The sequence below is a fragment of the Panulirus ornatus genome, chromosome 9, assembly GCF_036320965.1.
Source record: "Panulirus ornatus isolate Po-2019 chromosome 9, ASM3632096v1, whole genome shotgun sequence".
Lineage (NCBI taxonomy): Eukaryota > Metazoa > Arthropoda > Malacostraca > Decapoda > Palinuridae > Panulirus > Panulirus ornatus.
The window spans coordinates 15,464,957-15,485,326 of NC_092232.1; the positions used below are offsets into that span (position 1 = coordinate 15,464,957).

General features: G+C 41.3%; 1 protein-coding gene across 1 annotated transcript in view; it reads right to left on the reverse strand.

Annotated features, from left to right (window-relative positions):
* sei (potassium voltage-gated channel seizure) overlaps window positions 1-20,370 on the reverse strand; it is a 924,474-nt gene that overhangs the window by 706,827 nt on the left and 197,277 nt on the right. Inside the window, exon 9 of the mRNA XM_071664734.1 lies at window positions 15,818-15,938. Coding sequence (XP_071520835.1) covers window positions 15,818-15,938 — 121 coding nt within the window. The remainder of the gene's footprint in view (window positions 1-15,817; window positions 15,939-20,370) is intronic.

The window sequence follows — 20,370 nt, forward strand, 5'->3', positions numbered from 1 at the left end:
AAATGGAATGTTTAAGGACAATATGTGGTTTGAGGTGGTTTAATCGTGCAAATAATGAAAGGGGTAAGCAAGATGTGTGGTAATAAAAGCAATGTTTTTAAGAGAGCAGAAGAGGGCAGGTTGAAATGGTTTAGACATATGGAGAGGAGTGAAGAAAGGTTGACAAAGAGAATACATGTGTTAGAAATGGAGGGAATAAGAACCAAGAGACTACACTGGAGATGGAAGGATGGAGTAAAAAAGATTTTGAACAATAGGGGCCTGAATATGCAGAAGGGTGAAAGGCATGTATGGAATAGAGTGAACTGGAACTGCCATCAATGGACCGAACCATGGAATCGGAAACGTCCAGGGTAAACAATGGAAAGGTCTATGGGGCCTGGCTGTGGATAAGCTGTGGTTTCAGTGCATTACACATGACAGCTAGAGGAGTGAGAGCAGATGTGGCCTTTCTTCCTCTGTTCCCTAGTGCTAACTAAATGATGCAGGAGATAGCAATTAGGTGTGGGGATTAGAGAATGAGTATATTATCTTGTTTTCTTCCTTTCTTCATGCATTTGTGCTGTTCCCTGTGGGGTGGGGCGGCATTGGAAATACATGAAAGCAAGCAAGTATTAATATGTATGTATTTTTTTTTTTTTTATATTATACTTTGTCGCTGTCTCCCGCGTTTGCGAGGTAGCGCAAGGAAACAGACGAAAGAAATGGCCCAACCCCCCCCCCCATACACATGTATATACATATGTCCACACACGCAAATATACATACCTACACAGCTTTCCATGGTTTACCCCAGACGCTTCACATGCCCTGCTTCAATCCACTGACAGCACATCAACCCCGGTATACCACATCGCTCCAATTCACTCTATTCCTTGCCCTCCTTTCACCCTCCTGCATGTTCAGGCCCCGATCACACAAAATCTTTTTCACTCCATCTTTCCACCTCCAATTTGGTCTCCCTCTTCTCCTTGTTCCCTCCACCTCCGACACATATATCCTCTTGGTCAATCTTTCCTCACTCATCCTCTCCATGTGCCCAAACCACTTCAAAACACCCTCTTCTGCTCTCTCAACCATGCTCTTTTTGTTTCCACATATCTCTCTTACCCTTACGTTACTCACTCGATCAAACCACCTCACACCACATATTGTCCTCAAACATCTCATTTCCAGCACATCCATCCTCCTGCGCACAACTCTATCCATAGCCCACGCCTCGCAACCATACAACATTGTTGGAACCACTATTCCTTCAAACATACCCATTTTTGCTTTCCAAGATAATGTTCTCGACTTCCACACATTCTTCAAGGCCCCCAGGATTTTCGCCCCCTCCCCCACCCTATGATCCACTTCCGCTTCCATGGTTCCATCCGCTGCCAGATCCACTCCCAGATATCTAAAACACTTCACTTCCTCTAGTTTTTCTCCATTCAAACTCACCTCCCAATTGACTTGACCCTCAACCCTACTGTACCTAATAACCTTGCTCTTATTCACATTTACTCTTAACTTTCTTCTTCCACACACTTTTCCAAACTCAGTCACCAGCTTCTGCAGTTTCTCACATGAATCAGCCACCAGCGCTGTATCATCAGCGAACAACAACTGACTCACTTCCCAAGCTCTCTCATCCCCAACAGACTTCATACTTGCCCCTCTTTCCAAAACTCTTGCATTTACCTCCCTAACAACCCCATCCATAAACAAATCAAACAACCATGGAGACATCACACACCCCTGCCGCAAACCTACATTCATGTATATGTATATGTATATATGTTCATATATTCCTGAGTCCACGGGGAAAATGAAACACGATAAGTTCCCAAGTGCACTTTTGTGTAATAATCACATCATCAGGGGAGACACAAGAGAGAAATATAACAGTCAGTTGATACACAACGAAGAGGCGTAGCAACAATAATACTATAAAAAATATCTTAATCAGGAACTCACCAGAAAACTCCTGAGTACATCTATAAAGTGCCATGCAGAACTGTGATAAGTTCTATGTTGGGCACACTGGTATGGATCTTTCTGTTAGACTTAAGCAACATAAATATAGTATAAGAACAGGACAAGAATCAAATGCCTTGTTTAATCACGTTAAAAACTATGATCATTGTACTGACTGGAGTAATGCCATCTCAGTTGTTAACTCTAACTCCAGTAATACGAGAAATATCATTGAATCTTCTATCATTAAATACACAAAGAATTATAATCTTAATATTAGAGAAGGTCTATACAAATTAGATATCTTTACTGTTGATAAAATTTGTAAACAATTCACCTTATTGTCCACATAATAAGTTTATGATACACTCATTGTCTGTCTTGGACAATCACGTTTACCAAATGGCGTCCTAGCTATGTCTCTTTGTTGTATATCAACTGACCTTATATTTCTCTCGTGTCTCCCCTGATGATGTGATTATTACATGAAAGTGCACTTGGGAACTTATTGTGCTTCATTTTCCCTGTGAACTCAGGAATACACTTAATGCGCAAATCTGTGACCCTTTCCAACATGTTTATATATGTGTATGTATATGTATGCCTGTATATATATATATATATATATATATATATATATATATATATATATATATATATATATATATATACAACTTGTAGATTTATGTGCTGAAAAAGGACTGATGATTGGGAATACCTGGTTTAAAAAGCGAGATATACATAAGTATACTTATGTAAGTAGGAGAGATGGCCAGAGAGCGTTATTGGATTACATGTTAATTGACAGGCGCGCAAAAGAGAGACTTTTGGATGTTAATGTGCTGAGAGGTGCAACTGGAGGGATGTCTGATCATTATCTTGTGGAGGCTAAGGTGAAGATTTGTATGGGTTTTCAGAAAAGAAGAGTGAATGTTGGGGTGAAGAGGGTGGTGAGAGTAAGTGAGCTTGGGAAGGAGACTTGTGTGAGGAAGTACCAGGAGAGACTGAGTACAGAATGGAAAAAGGTGAGAACAATGGAAGTAAGGGGAGTGGGGGAGGAATGGGATGTATTTAGGGAATCAGTGATGGAGTGCGCAAAAGATGCTTGTGGCATGAGAAGAGTGGGAGGTGGGTTGATTAGAAAGGGTAGTGAGTGGTGGGATGAAGAAGTAAGAGTAATAGTGAAAGAGAAGAGAGAGGCATTTGGACGATTTTTGCAGGGAAAAAATGAAATTGAGTGGGAGACGTATAAAAGAAAGAGACAGGAGGTCAAGAGAAAGGTGCAAGAGGTGAAAAAAAGGGCAAATGAGAGTTGGGGTGAGAGAGTATCATTAAATTTTAGGGAGGATAAAAAGATGTTCTGGAAGGAGGTAAATAAAGTGCGTAAGACAAGGGAGCAAATGGGAACTTCAGTGAAGGGCGCAAATGGGGAGGTGATAACAAGTAGTGGTGATGTGAGAAGGAGATTGAGTGAGTATTTTGAAGGTTTGTTGAATGTGTTTGATGATAGAGTGGCAGATATAGGGTGTTTTGGTCGAGGTGGTGTGCAAAGTGCGAGGGTTAGGGAAAATGAGTTGGTAAACAGAGAAGAGGTAGTAAAAGCTTTGCGGAAGATGAAAGCCGGCAAGGCAGCAGGTTTGGATGGTATTGCAGTGGAATTTATTAAAAAAGGGGGTGACTGTAAGGTTATTTAATGTATGTATGACTCATGGTGAGGTGCCTGAGGATTGGCGGAATGCGTGCATAGTGCCATTGTACAAAGGCAAAGGGGATAAGAGTGAGTGCTCAAATTAAAGAGGTATAAGTTTGTTGAGTATTCCTGGCAAATTATATGGGAGGGTATTGATTGAGAGGGTGAAGGCATGTACAGAGCATCAGATTGGGGAAGAGCAGTGTGGTTTCAGAAGTGGTAGAGGATGTGTGGATCAGGTGTTTGCTTTGAAGAATGTATGTGAGAAATACTTAGAAAAGCAAATGGATTTGTATGTAGCATTTATGGATCTGGAGAAGGCATATGATAGAGTTGATAGAGATGCTCTGTGGAAGGTATTAAGAATATATGGTGTGGGAGGCAAGTTGTTAGAAGCAGTGAAAAGTTTTTATCGAGGATGTAAGGCATGTGTACGTGTAGGAAGAGAGGAAAGTGATTGGTTCTCAGTGAATGTAGGTTTGCGGCAGGGGTGTGTGATGTCTCCATGGTTGTTTAATTTGTTTATGGATGGGGTTGTTAGGGAGGTGAATGCAAGAGTTTTGGAAAGAGGGGCAAGTATGAAGTCTGTTGGGGATGAGAGAGCTTGGGAAGTGAGTCAGTTGTTGTTCGCTGATGATACAGCGCTGGTGGCTGATTCATGTGAGAAACTGCAGAAGCTGGTGACTGAGTTTGGTAAAGTGTGTGAAAGAAGAAAGTTAAGAGTAAATGTGAATAAGAGCAAGGTTATTAGGTACAGTAGGGTTGAGGGTCAATTCAATTGGGAGGTGAGTTTGAATGGAGAAAAACTGGAGGAAGTGAAGTGTTTTAGATATCTGGGAGTGGATCTGGCAGTGGATGGAACCATGGAAGCGGAAGTGGATCATAGGGTGGGGGAGGGGGCGAAAATTCTGGGAGCCTTGAAGAATGTGTGGAAGTCGAGAACATTATCTCGGAAAGCAAAAATGGGTATGTTTGAAGGAATAGTGGTTCCAACAATGTTGTATGGTTGCGAGGCATGGACTATGGATAGAGTTGTGCGCAGGAGGATGGATGTGCTGGAAATGAGATGTTTGAGGACAATGTGTGGTGTGAGGTGGTTTGATCGAGTAAGTAACATAAGGGTAAGAGAGATGTGTGGCAATAAAAAGAGCGTGGTTGAGAGAGCAGAAGAGGGTGTTTTGAAATGGTTTGGTCACATGGAGAGAATGAGTGAGGAAAGATTGACCAAGAGGATATATGTGTCGGAGATGGAGGGAACGAGGAGAAGAGGGAGACCAAATTGGAGGTGGAAAGATGGAGTGAAAAAGATTTTGTGTGATCGGGGCCTGAACATGCAGGAGGGTGAAAGGAGGGCAAAGAATAGAGTGAATTGGAGCGATGTGGTATACCGGGGTTGACATGCTGTCAGTGGATTGAATCAAGGCATGTGTATGGTGGTGGGTTGGGCCATTTCTTTCATCTGTTTCCTTGCGCTACCTCGCAAACGCGGGAGACAGCGACAAAAAAAAAAAAAAAAAAAAAAAAAAAATATATATATATATATATATATATATATATATATATATATATATATATATATATATATATATATATATATATATATTTTTTTTTTCATATTATTCGCCATTTCCCGCATTAGCGAGGTAGTGTTAAGAACAGAGGACTGGGCCTTAGAGGGAATATCCTCACCTGGCCCCCTTCTCTGTTCCTTCTTTTGGAAAATTAGAAAAAAATACAAAAAACGAGAGGGGAGGATTTCCAGCCACCCGCTCCCTCCCCTTTTAGTCGCCTTCTACGACACGCAGGGAATACGTGGGAAGTATTCTTTCTCCCCTAACCCCAGGGATATATATATATATATATACCCTCCCATATAATTTACCAGGAATACTCAACAAACTTATACCTCTGTAATTTGAGCACTCACTCTTATCCCCTTTGCCTTTGTACAATGGCACTATGCACGCATTCCGCCAATCCTCAGGCACCTCACCAGGAGTCATACATACATTAAATAACCTTACCAACCAGTCAACAATACAGTCACCCCCTTTTGTAATAAATTCCACTGCAATACCATCCAAACCTGCTGCCTTGCCGGCTTTCATCTTCCGCAAAGCTTTCACTACCTCTTCTCTGTTTACCAAATCATTTTCCCCAACCCTCTCACTTTGCACACCACCTCGACCAAAACACCCTATATCTGCCACTCTATCATCAAACACATTCAACAAACCTTCAAAATACTCACTCCATCTCCTTCTCACATCACCACTACTTGTTATCACCTCCCCATTTTTTTTTTTTTTTTGCTTTGTCGCTGTCTCCCGCGTTTGCGAGGTAGCGCAAGGAAACAGACGAAAGAAATGGCCCAACCCACCCCCATACACATGTATATACATACGTCCACACACGCAAATATACATACCTACACAACTTTCCATGGTTTACCCCAGACGCTTCACATGCCTTGATTCAATCCACTGACAGCACGTCAACCCAGGTATACCACATCGCTCCGATTCACTCTATTCCTTGCCCTCCTTTCACCCTCCTGCATGTTCAGGCCCCGATCACACAAAATCTTTTTCACTCCATCTTTCCACCTCCAATTTGGTCTCCCTCTTCTCCTCGTTCCCTCCATCTCCGACACATATATTCTCTTGGTCAATCTTTCCTCACTCATTCTCTCCATGTGCCCAAACCATTTCAAAACACCCTCTTCTGCTCTCTCAACCACACTCTTTTTATTTCCACACATCTCTCTTACCCTTACGTTACTTACTCGATCAAACCACCTCACACCACACATTGTCCTCAAACATCTCATTTCCAGCACATCCATCCTCCTGCGCACAACTCTATCCATAGTCCACGCCTCGCAACCATACAACATTGTTGGAACCACTATTCCTTCAAACATCCCCATTTTTGCTTTCCGAGATAATGTTCTCGACTTCCACACATTCTTCAAGGCTCCCAGAATTTTCGCCCCCTCCCCCACCCTATGATCCACTTCCGCTTCCATGGTTCCATCCACTGCCAGATCCACTCCCAGATATCTAAAACACTTCACTTCCTCCAGTTTTTCTCCATTCAAACTCACCTCCCAATTGAATTGACCCTCAACCCTACTGTACCTAATAACCTTGCTCTTATTCACATTTACTCTTAACTTTCTTCTTTCACACACTTTACCAAACTCAGTCACCAGCTTCTGCAGTTTCTCACATGAATCAGCCACCAGCGCTGTATCATCAGCGAACAACAACTGACTCACTTCCCAAGCTCTCTCATCCCCAACAGACTTCATACTTGCCCCTCTTTCCAAAACTCTTGCATTCACCTCCCTAACAACCCCATCCATAAACAAATTAAACAACCATGGAGACATCACACACCCCTGCCGCAAACCTACATTCACTGAGAACCAATCACTTTCCTCTCTTCCTACACGTACACATGCCTTACATCCTCGATAAAAACTTTTCACTGCTTCTAACAACTTGCCTCCCACACCATATATTCTTAATACCTTCCACAGAGCATCTCTATCAACTCTATCATATGCCTTCTCTAGATCCATAAATGCTACATACAAATCCATTTGCTTTTCTAAGTATTTCTCACATACATTCTTCAAAGCAAACACCTGATCCACACATCCTCTACCACTTCTGAAACCACACTGCTCTTCCCCAATCTGATGCTCTGTACATGCCTTCACCCTCTCAATCAATATCCTCCCATATAATTTACCAGGAATACTCAACAAACTTATACCTCTGTAATATATATATATATATATATATATATATATATATATATATATATATATATATATATATATATATATATATTTATTTATTTATTTATATATTTATTTTGCTTTGTCGCTGTCTCACGCGTTTGCGAGGTAGCGCAAGGAAACAGACAAAAGAAATGGCTCAACCCACCCCCATACACAATGTATATACATACATGTCCACACACGCAAATATACATACCTATACATCTCAATGTACACATATATATACACACAGACACATACATATATACCCATGCACACAATTCACACTGTCTGCCTTTATTCATTCCCATCGCCACCTCGCCACACATGGAATACCATCCCCCTCCCCCCTCATGTGTTCGAGGTAGCACTAGGAAAAGACAACAAAGGCCCCATTCGTTCACACTCAGTCTCTAGCTGTCATGCAAGAATGCCCGAAACCACAGCTCCCTTTCCACATCCAGGCCCTACACAACTTTCCATGGTTTACCCCAGACGCTTCACATGCCCTAATTCACTCCACTGACAGCACGTCAACCCCGGCATACCACATCGATCCAATTCACTCTATTCCTTGCCCTCCTTTCACCCTCCTGCATGTTCAGGCCCCGATCACACAAAATCTTTTTCACTCCATCTTTCCACCTCCAATTTGGTCTCCCACTTCTCCTCGTTCCCTCCCCCTCCAACACATATATCCTCTTGGTCAATCTTTCCTCACTCATTCTCTCCATGTGCCCAAACCATTTCAAAACACCCTCTTCTGCTTTCTCAACCATGTTCTTTTTATTTCCACACATCTCTCTTACCCTTACATTACTTACTCGATCAAACCACCTCACACCACACATTGTCCTCAAACATCTCATTTCCAGCACATCCACCCTCCTGCGCACAACTCTATCCATAGCAAACGCCTCGCAACCATACAACATTGTTGGAACCACTATTCCTTCAAACATACCCATTTTAGCTTTCCGAGATAATGTTCTTGACTTCAACATATTTTTCAAGGCTCCCAGGATTTTCGCCCCCTCCCCCACCCTATGATTCACTTCCGCTTCCATGGTTCCATCCGCTGCCAGATCCACTCCCAGATATCTAAAACACTTTACTTCCTCCAGTTTTTCTCCATTCAAACTTACCTCCCAATTGACTTGACCCTCAACCCTACTGTACCTAATAACCTTGCTCTTATTCACATTTACTCTTAACTTTCTTCTTTCACCACTTTACCAAACTCAGTCACCAGCTTCTGCAGTTTCTCACATGAATCAGCCACCAGTGCTGTATCATATATATATATACGTGTATGAGCGTATATGTAAATATGTATGTGTATGTGAGTGAATGTGTCTTTCTTTTCTGCTTCCTGACACTACCTAGCTAACATGGGAAACTGGGATCAAGTATGAAAAAATTAATGGCTGAGTTTGGAAAATATTGTGAAAGGAGAAAGTTGTGAGTAAATGTGAATAAGAGCAAAATCATTAGGTTCAGAAGAGTTGAGGGATATGTTAACTGGGATGTAAGTTTGAATGGAGAAAACTGGAGGAAGTTTTATATATCTGGGAGTGGACCTGGCACCAATGAAACCAGGGAAGTGGAAGCAAGTCATAGGGTGGGGGAAGGGGCAAAAGTTCTGGGAGCGATGAAGAATGTGTGGGAAGAGGGAACGTTATATCTGAGAGCAAAAATGGGTATGTTTGCAGGAATAGTAGTTCCAGCAATATCATATGGTTGCATGCTATAGATTAGGATGTACTGAGGAGAGTGGATGTGTTGGAAATTAAATGTTTGAGGACAATACGTGGTGTTAGGTGGTTTAATCACTTAAGTAATGAAAGGGTAATAGAGATGCGTTGTAATAAATAGAGTGTGGTTGAGAGAGCAGAAGAGGGTGTGCTGAAATGGTTTGGACATATGGAGAGAATGAGTGAGGGAAGGTTGACAAAGAGGATACAAATGTCAGAGGTGGAGGGAACAAGAAAAAGCAGGAAACCAAATTGGGGGTGGAGGGAAGGAGTGGAAAAGGCTTTGAGCGATCGGGGCCTGAACATGCAGGAGGGTGAAAAGTGTTGAAGGAATAGAGTGAATTGGAACAATGTGGTGTACTGGGGTCAACGTGCTGTCAATGGACTAAACCAGGGCACTGGGAACCAATCACTCTCCACCTTTTCCTACTTGTACACATGCCTTACATCCTTGGTAAAAACTTTTCACTGCTTCAAGCACCTTATCTCCCACACCGTATACTCTTAAGACCTACCACAAAGCATCTCTATCAACCCCATCACATGCCTTCTCCAGATCCATAAATACTACATACAAATCCATCTATTTTTGTAAGTATTTCTTACACAAATTCTTCAAAGCAAACACCTGATCCACACATCCTCTATCACTTCTGAAACCACACTGCTCATCCCAAATCTGATGCTTTGTACATGTCTTTACCCTTTCAATCAACAGCCTCCAATACAATTTCCCAGGAATACTCAACAAACTTATGCATCTGTAGTTTGAACATTCACCTTTATCCCCTTTGCCTTTGTACAATTCCATTACACATGCATTCAGCCTATCCTCAGGCACTTAACCATGATCCATACATACAATGAATATCCTTACCAACCAATCAACAACACAGTTGCCCCCTTTCTTAATAAACTCCACTGCAATAGCATTCAAACCCACCACCCTGCCAGATTTCATCTTCCACAAAGCTTTCACCACCTCTGCTCTCTTAACCAAACCATTCCCCCTAACCCTCTTACTTCACACACCACCCTGACCAAAACACCCTACATCTGCCACTCTATCAGCAAACAAATTCAACAAACTTTCAAAATACTCACTCCATCTCCTTCTTACTTTAGTATTACCTGTTATTACTTGCTCCCTTCACCGAGGTTCCCAGTTGTTCTCGTCTTATGCATGTTATTTACCTCCTTCCAAAGCATCTTTTTGGTCTCCCTAAACTTTAATGATACTCTCTCCCCCCAACTCTCATTTACCCTCTTTTTCAACCCTTTCACCTTCTTCTTGACTCCTTGCTGCTTTCTTTTATATATCTCCCAATCATACATATATTATCCTCAGGGGCTAGGGGAGAAAGAATGCTAGCCACATATTCCCTGCATGTCATAGAAGGAGACTAAAAAGGGGTGGGAGCGGGTGGTTGGAAATCCTCCCCTCCAGTTTAACTTTTCTAAAAGAACGGAGAAGGCAGCCAAGTGAGGATTTTTCCCTCAGGGGTTGTCATCTTTTCCTTACATTACCTTACCATCGCAGGAAATGGCAAATACATATGGAAAAAAAAGAGAGAGACTTTTGGATGTAAATGTTCTGAGAGGGGCAGCTGGTGGGATGTCTGATCACTATCTTGTGGAGGTGAAGATTTGTCAAGGTTTTCTGAAATAAGAGAGATTATCGGGGAGAAGAGAGTGATGAGAGTAAGTGAGCTTAAGAAAGTAGACTTGTGTGTGGAAGTACCAGGAGAGACTGAGTGTAGCAAATGATAAGGGGAGTGGAGGAGGGTTTGAACGTATTTAGGGAAGCAGTGATGGCTTGAGCAAAAGATGCACGTAGCATTAGAAAGGTGGAAGGCGGGCAGGTTAGAAAGGGTGGCGAGTGGTGGGATGAAGAAGTAGGGTTGTTAGTGAAATAGAAAAGAGAGGCGTTTGGATGATCTGTGAAGGGAAGTAGTGCAAATGACTGGGAGATGTGAAAATGAAAGTGGCAGGAGGTCAAGAGAAAGGTGCAAGAGGTGAAAAAGAGGACAAATGAGAGTTGGGGTTAGAGCGTATCATCAAATTTCAGGGAGAATGAAAAAATGTTTTAGAAAGCGGTAAATAACATGCATAAGACAAGAGAATAAATGAAAACATTGGTGAGGGGGGCAAATCGGGAGGAAATAACAAGTGGTGATGAAGTGAGAAGGAGATGGAGTGAGTATTTTGAAGGTTTGTTGAATGTGTTTGATGACAGAGCGGCAGATATTGGGTGTTTTGGTTGGGGTGGTGTGCGAAGTAAAAGGATCAGGGAGAATGGTTTGGTAAACAGAGAAGAGGTAGGAAAAGTTTTGTGAAAGATGAAAGCCAGCAAAGCAGCAGGGCAGGTTTGGATGGTACTGCAGTGGAATTTATCAAAAAAAAGAGGGTGACTGTGTTTTTGATTGGTTGGTAAGGGTATTCAATGTATGTATGAATCATGGTGAAGTGCCTGAGGATTGGTGGAATGCATGCAAAGTGCCACTGTACAAAGGCAAAGGGGATAAAGATGAGTGTTCAAATTACTGAGGCTTCAGTTTGCTGAGTATTCCTGGGAAATAATACGGGAGGGTACTGATTGAGAGGGTAAAGGCATGTACAGAGCATCAGATTGGGGAAGAGCAGTGTGGTTTCAGAAGTGGTAGAGGATGTGTGGATCAGGTGTTTGCTTTGAAGAATGTATGTGAGAAATACTTAGAAAAACAGATGGATTTGTATGTAGCATTTTGGATCTGGAGAATGCATATGATAGGGTTGATAAGGATGCTTTGTGGAAGATTTTAAGAGAATATGGTGTGGGAGGTAAGTTGCTAGAAGCAGTGAAAGTTTTTACCAAGGGTGTAAGGCATGTGTACGAGCAAGAAGAGAAGAAAGTGATTGGTTCCCACTGAATATCAGTTTGTGGCAGGGGTGCGTGATGTCTCCATGGTTGTTAATTTGCTTATGGATGGTGTGGTTAGGGATGTAAATGCAAGAGTTGTGGAGAGAGGGGCAAATATGCGGTTTGTTGTGGATGAGAAGGCTTGGGAAATGAGTCAGCTGTTGTTCGCTGATGATACAGCACTGGTGGTTGATTCATGGGAGAAACTGCAGAAGCTGGTGACTGAGTCTGGTAAAGTGTGTGAAAGGAGAAAGTTGAGAATACATGTAAATAAGAGCAAGGTTATTAGGTTCAGTAGGGTTGAGGGGCAAGTTAATTGGGAAGTAAGTTTGAATGGAGAAAAACTGGAGAAAGTGAAGTGTTTTAGATATCTGGGAGTGGAGTTGGCAGCATATGGAACCAAGGAAGTGGAAGCAAGTCACAGGGTGGGGGAGGGGGTGAAGGTTCTGGGAGTACTGAAGAATGTGTGGAAGGTGAGAACGTTATCTTGGAGAGCAAGAATGGGTATGTTTGAAGGAACAGTGGTTCCAACAATGTTACATAGTTGCAAAGCATGGGCCCTGGATAGGGTTGTGCATAGGAGGGTGGATGTGTTGGAAATGAAATGTTTGAGAACAATGTGTGGTGTGAGGTGGTTTGATCGAGTAAGTAATGAAAGGATAAGAGAGATGTGTGGTAATAAAAAGATTGTGGTTAAGAGAGCAGAAGAGGATGTTGAAATGGTTTGGACACAAGGAGAGAACAAGCGAGGAAAGATAGACAAAGAGAATACATGTGTCAGAGGCGGAGGGAACATGAGAAACAAGAGACCAAATTGGAGGTGTAAGGATGGAGTGAAAAAGATTTTGAAAGATCGGGGCCTGAACATAAAGGAGGGTGAAAGGCATGCAAGGAACAGAGTGAATTGGAACGATGTGGAATAACGGGGTTGATGTGCTGTCAATGGATTGAACCTGGGCATGTAAAGCATCTGGGGTAAACAATGGTAAGGTCTGTGGGGTCTGGATGTGGAAAGGGAGCTTTGGTTTCAGTGCATTACACATGACAGCAAGAGACTGAGTGTGTACGAATGAGGCCTTTTTGTCTTTTAAACTTTCGCAAAACTTTCCCTAAATATATATATATATATATATATATATATATATATATATATATATATATATATATATATTTTTATTATTATTATTTTGCTTTGTTGCTGTCTCCCGCATTTGCGAGGTAGCGCAAGGAAACAGACGAAAGAAATGGCCCAACCCACCCCCATACACATGTATATACACACACGTCCACACATGCAAATATACATACCTATACATCTCAATGTACACATATATACACACACACAGACACATACATATATACCCATGCACACAATTCACACTGTCTGCCTTTATTCATTCCCATCGCCACCTCGCCACACATGGAATACCATCCCCCTCCCCCCTCATGTGTGCGAGGTAGTGCTAGGAAAAGACAACAAAGGCCCCATTCATTCACACTCAGTCTCTAGCTGTCATGCAATAATGCCCGAAACCACAGCTCCCTTTCCACATCCAGGCCCCACACAACTTTCCATGGTTTACCCGAGACGCTTCACATGCCCTGATTCAATCCACTGACAGCACGTCAACCCCGGCATACCACATCGATCCAGTTCACTCTGTTCCTTGCCCGCCTTTCACCCTCCTGCATATTCAGGCCCCGATTACTCAAAATCTTTTTCACTCCATCTTTCCACCTCCAATTTGGTCTCCCACTTCTCTTTGTTCCCTCCACCTCCGACACATATATCCTCTTGGTCAATCTTTCCTCACTCATTCTCTCCATGTGCCCAAACCATTTCAAAACACCCTTTTCTGCTCTCTCAATCATGCTCTTTTTATTTCCACACATCTCTCTTACCCTTACATTACTTACTCGATCAAACCACCTCACACCACACATTGTCCTCAAACATCTCATTTCCAGCACATCCACTCTCCTGCGCACAACTCTATCCATAGCCCACACCTCGCAACCATACAACATTGTTGGAACCACTATTCCTTCAAACATACCCATTTTTGCTTTCCGAGATAATGTTCTCGACTTCCACACATTCTTCAAGACTCCCAGGATTTTCGCCCCCTCCCCCAGCCTATGATTCACTTCCGCTTCCATGGTTCCATCCGCTGCCAGATCCACTCCCAGATATCTAAAACACTTTACTTTTCTTTCATACAATACGCCATTTCCCGCATTAGCGAGGTAGCATTAAGAACAGAGGACTGGATCTTTGAGGGAATATCCTCACCTAGCCCCCTTCTCTGTTCCTTCTTTTGGAAAATTAAAAAAAAAAAAACAAGAGGGGAGGATTTCCAGCCCCCCACTCCCTTCTCTTTTAGTCACGTTCTACGACGCGCATTGAATACATGGGAAGTAATCTTTCTCCCCTATATAAAAGCAAAAAAAAGAAAAAAAAAAATGCTAAATTTTTACTATAGCACTCTTTTCTTGAATGTATTAAGATCACTACCACTAATTTCCTCAAAAAATAAAGCTATGTAGCTTTTTCAAAACCAATAATAGCCCACCTATATATGTGCACTTGGGAAAATGTGTTACCCAATTAAAAAAAAATTTAATTGCATAACATGAAATGTTTCAGAATACAACATGTACCAAATTGCATAACATGAAATGTTTCAGAATACAACATGTACCATTCTTGTTGACTGGTAGTAAAAGAAAATACATCAAAACATGTTAGGAAAATTTAAAGGGAAAAGACTGGTACAAAGGTAAAGCACTTTCATCAATGTGCATAATTATTCATAGAGCAACAGAATCCTATCAGAGAATATTTTCATAAATGAAACTATATAAACTTAATTATGCAATAATATTGAAGATACCTTTAACAATATCCATGAATTAAGTATGCATATAAAAAACAAGATTTTGTGATATGTATGTTAAGGAAACAAAAATTTCAATCAATGCATAATAATAAAGTGATAATATTTTCTAGAATACAAGAAACAAGACACAAAATTTTCGAGCCATGCACCTCCATGAAACTCATCCATTGCCTCTATTGGTGCATGTGGGCCTAGAGCTCAGTTATCAATCAGAAGTATGCAGCATAGTCAGTGAATAAAAACCGGTCATGATCGGTTTTTCAAAGGCAAGAAAAATTAAGATGAGTGAAGACTAAGCATTCCACCAGCAAGCATAATAACATAGGCATGCAACAAATATCTATAAGTTATGGCAACAGTGGAGGAGCAAAACCATCAGGGGCCCCTTAATCACTGTGCAGGGGTATCTAGCCTCCTCCCCAGCACATCATTCACCACGCATGCGTATCTTGCCTCAGCAGCTCCGCAAGCACGTCTAGACTCAGCTGTGGCACATGAGCATCTTGAATCAGCATAGGCAGCTTCTGAGGGATTCTAAAGGTGCCCAGGATTCCCTTCTAGAGATATGTGAACCCACTGGAAAATTACACTTTTAGAATTCTCCTCCTTGTGAACTTAAGGAGGGCCAAACAAGACTGTTATCAATGTGCATACATTATACGACTTCATGCATCTGGAACAAACGTGTCCTAGAATGCTAAAATGTGATTCTTGCAGGGCACCCTTGGAAGCCTTCTGAAGCCCAACAGTGCAAATCCTGGAAGTCTCAATCCATCACTGCTCTGCTGCTGCACATGTGCATTACCCCAAGCCAGTACTTACAGCCGATGAGCATAACCAATATGGTGAATATCTTCTCAACATCTGTGTTAGGCGCCACGTTGCCGAAACCCACCGACGTAAGACTACTGAACGTGAAGTACAGTGCTGTGACGTACTTCGCCTGTGGGGAAGTACTGGAGGTGATGGAAGGAAGTACTGGAGATGGAAGGAAATACTTTTGGTGATATAAAGAAGTACAAGAGGTGAAGCAAGGTATTACAGGCTGGGTGTGACCGAAGAAGCTAAGAAAAGTAGAAGTGTTGCTAGACACCTAGAAAAGGAGTGGTAGGGAAAAGGTAGATGCTAAAACAACTAGGACAGTAATGGTAATGCTTCATGTAAAGGTTGAGGTCATTTGGTTTTTTAAGGCATCTACGTTTCTCTGATAAGCCAAATGTACATTTGTGTATATATATATATATATATATATATATATATATATATATATATATATATATATATATATATCTTTCTTTTTCTTTCAAACTATTCGCCATTTCCCGCATTAGCGAGGTAGCGTTAAGAACAGAGGACTGAGCCTTTGAGGGACTACCCTCACCTGGCCCAATTATCTGTTCCTTCTTTTTGAAAAAAAAAAAAAAAAAAAAAAAAAAAAAAAAAAAACATATATATATATATATATATATATATATATATATATATATATTTTCTATTTTTTTATATAGTTTTATTGACTGATATTTCACTATCAAGTGATTCAACATACATGGGGAAGGTTTAGTGAGTAAAACTGATTATCACAATCTAGGAATATGATGACTAAAATGAGAAAGAATTCTGTTCATGTGTAAGGAGTTATCTTCATTATAGAAGACCGGGCTCATTATAGGCTTGAAAGTATATGGACAATTGACTGTCCAATTCAAAATGTGCTCATAAATGGATTCATGGTTAAAGTTTAAAATCAAGCATACCATTAGTGATTTTAAACTACTTAACAAGGTCAGGTGCTTCATTGATAATAATGTTTCAAAAATGTTAACCTCACGGACAAATTCATGCTGCTTAGGTGCTAAGGTACCTCTATAAACCCACCAGAGAGAATGAGCATAGTTATCAAAATAATCATGATCTTTCGAAGAAAAGCCTTTTTCCTTGATATCATGAATAACAAAATCAGAGTCTACACCATGATTCTCAGAAGAACTGAAATATAAAAGTAATTTCATTCATCTTTTTTATCATTAAGGAAGGTAATTTACTGTGCCATTAAGGTGACCATAGGTTTTTCACATTTCACCCTTACAAGTTAGATGCTATGCTTCCTCTAGTACAAACCAGTAAATCAATTTACCAGACTAGTTGCTTCTTTTGTAGCATAATTTGATTTGGTGAATTAAAACGCTAAGCTTTTCACCATGTACATTGCTGAATGAGTTTCACTACCATAAGTGGAAGATACTTGAGATGACTGCCTCATTAACTTACAACAATTCTACAACAACCACGTGCCAGTTCACACAGCATGAGACTTACAGTAGTGCAGTACATGTATACATCACAATGTCATGTGCGGAACATGTGACATTTTAACAGTGCTGCATAAATGATTAACGTCAGTGTATTTTGTACTCTACAGCTTCGCTGATTCGAGAGACTTTATGTCAATGTTCAATACACAACTTTATATACAAACTCAGTGATGATTATTTCTGATGCAATTTAAAAAAGCAAGTCAAAATCCTAAAAATGACCATACAAAAGACATTTTTACCCAAAAGTCTCTCGACAGTGCACAACAGTTGCAGGTTTATCATCCGGCCAGCCAGTATTGCACGGATTCTGGGTCGTTCTGGCCAGCCGGGCAGGAGCCCACACTACTGGTTTGTGGCCCTGTCTAGACCCACTCACAGCCCATCATCATGACGAAGATCGTGAAGACCTTCTCAATCTCCGTAGTTGGGGACACGTTGCCAAAGCCCACCGACGTGAGGGAGGAGAATGTGAAGTAGAGGGCGGTGATGTAGCGAGACTGAAGGGGGTGAAATGATAATGTAGAGAGGACTTTCTGTCAAGGCTTAAAAGAGATGCCCATGGCAAGGAAATAACTTAGATAGAAGGAAGAAAAGGCTGAGACTGGGAAAGGTACAGTAAACCCCATTCTAACGGACTTCAATGCATCAGGATGCAGCAGCCAAAGGACCCTCTGAACCCCACAAGGGTAAGTTAAGGATAAAATGGACATTTCAGTAAAACTCTGTTATATCAAAAATTTAGTTCAATAAGTTATGGACCCATTAGAATGAGTATAGTCTGATAGATCCTAACCTTAGTTTTACACTGATTCACTATGACATAATGATCAAATATCTTGTTTATTTACACCTACAAATATAATTCAAGTAGAACTTTCAAGATGAAACATGATATCCTTGGTCATGGTCTGCGATATGCACTCACTTGGTCAACATATTAACAATCTTGATGCCTGTGTTTTCATGCAACTGTAACAGTTCTTATGGTTCTTAACTAAATCATGGCAAATGAGAATCTGTCAGTATTATATGTGCTAAAAGATCCAGGAAACACTGAAGCATTGTAGAAAAGCTGAAAATTCTTGAAGGCCATGAGTTTTAGGAAAGTAGCTAGCACCTCACACAAGCCCCATCTCTGACCAGTAGGTGATTCAGGTGACTCCATGAGACCTTAGAGGTATTTTCCACTTGATTCACAGTTACCTTTACAACTCCCTGAACACCTCTAGCCTCAAACTAAAATGGCAGGTTTCCATTATAACTGCTGATATTTCATTCATCAATGTTCCTTAGAAAAAGTCAGGATGTAATGGAACTTGGTTTCTAAGGCAACATCTTCCCCAAAATTAATCCGTTAAAACAAGGGTTTGCTGGATGGGAAATAATTTCCCTGATTGATGATGCAGCTAAATACCTGGCATTGTAAAACACAAACCAAATGTTCAAACAATTAAATTTTTCTTCCAAGTCAACCAAATACAGTATGTAACTGTCTTTGCAGGTAAAAATACTTATGAAAAGATATTTTAGGGCTTACCTCACTTTTACATTAAACAACTGATCATGATGACCTGATATATAAAACATGATATAATCAAATGTAGGTTTGCGGCAGGGGTGTGTGATGTCTCCATGGTTGTTTAATTTGTTTATGGATGGGGTTGTTAGGGAGGTGAATGCAAGAGTTTTGGAAAGAGGGGCAAGTATGAAGTCTGTTGGGGATGAGAGAGCTTGGGAAGTGAGTCAGTTGTTGTTCGCTGATGATACAGCGCTGGTGGCTGATTCATGTGAGAAACTGCAGAAGCTGGTGACTGAGTTTGGTAAAGTGTGTGAAAGAAGAAAGTTAAGAGTAAATGTGAATAAGAGCAAGGTTATTAGGTACAGTAGGGTTGAGGGTCAAGTCAATTGGGAGGTGAGTTTGAATGGAGAAAAACTGGAGGAAGTGAAGTGTTTTAGATATCTGGGAGTGGATCTGGTAGCGGATGGAACCATGGAAGCGGAAGTGGATCATAGGGTGGGGGAGGGGGCAAAAATTCTGGGAGCCTTGAAGAATGTGTGGAAGTCGAGAACATTATCTCGGAAAGCAAAAATGGGTATGTTTGAAGGAATAATGGTTCCAATAATGTTGTATGGTTGCGAGGCGTGGGCTATGGATAGAGTTGTGCGCAGGGGGATGGATGTGCTGGAAATGAGATGTTTGAGGACAATGTGTGGTGTGAGGTGGTTTGATTGAGTAAGTAACGTCAGGGTAAGAGAGGTGTGAAAATAAAAAGAGCGTGGTTGAGAGAGAAGAAGAGGGTGTTTTGAAATGGTTTGGGCACATGGAGAGAATGAGTGAGGAAAGATTGACCAAGAGGATATATGTGTCGGAGGTGGAGGGAACGAGGAGAAGAGGGAGACCAAATTGGAGGTGGAAAGATGGAGTGAAAAAGATTTTGTGTGATCGGGGCCTGAACATGCAGGAGGGTGAAAGGAGGGCAAGGAATAGAGTGAATTGGAGCGATGTGGTATACCGGGGTTGACGTGCTGTCAGTGGATTGAATCAGGGCATGTGAAGCGTCTGGGGTAAACCATGGAAAGCTGTGTAGGTATGTATATTTGTGTGTGTGGACGTATGTATATACATGTGTATAGGGGTGGGTTGGGCCATTTCTTTCGTCTGTTTCCTTGCGCTACCTCGCAAACGCGGGAGACAGCGGAAAAAAAAAAAAAAAAAAAAAAAAAAGATGATGGAGCAAGGGCATAAAGCTACAGAAGGTGTATGATTGTGATGAGAAACGTGCGGCGTCAGGAATCAACAGGAGGAATGCAACCGATGATTGTTAGTGTCATGAGATAATTCGTACATACATACACATGTACATATTCATCTTTGCTTGCCTTTATCCATTCCTGTCACTTACCTGCGCCACAGGAAATGGGGTCTTTGTTGTCTTTTCCTAGCGATACCTCGCACACATGAGGGGGAGGGGGATGTTATTCCATGTGTGGCGAGGTGGCGATGGGAATAAATAAAGGCAGACAGAATGAATTATGTACATGTGTATATATGTATAT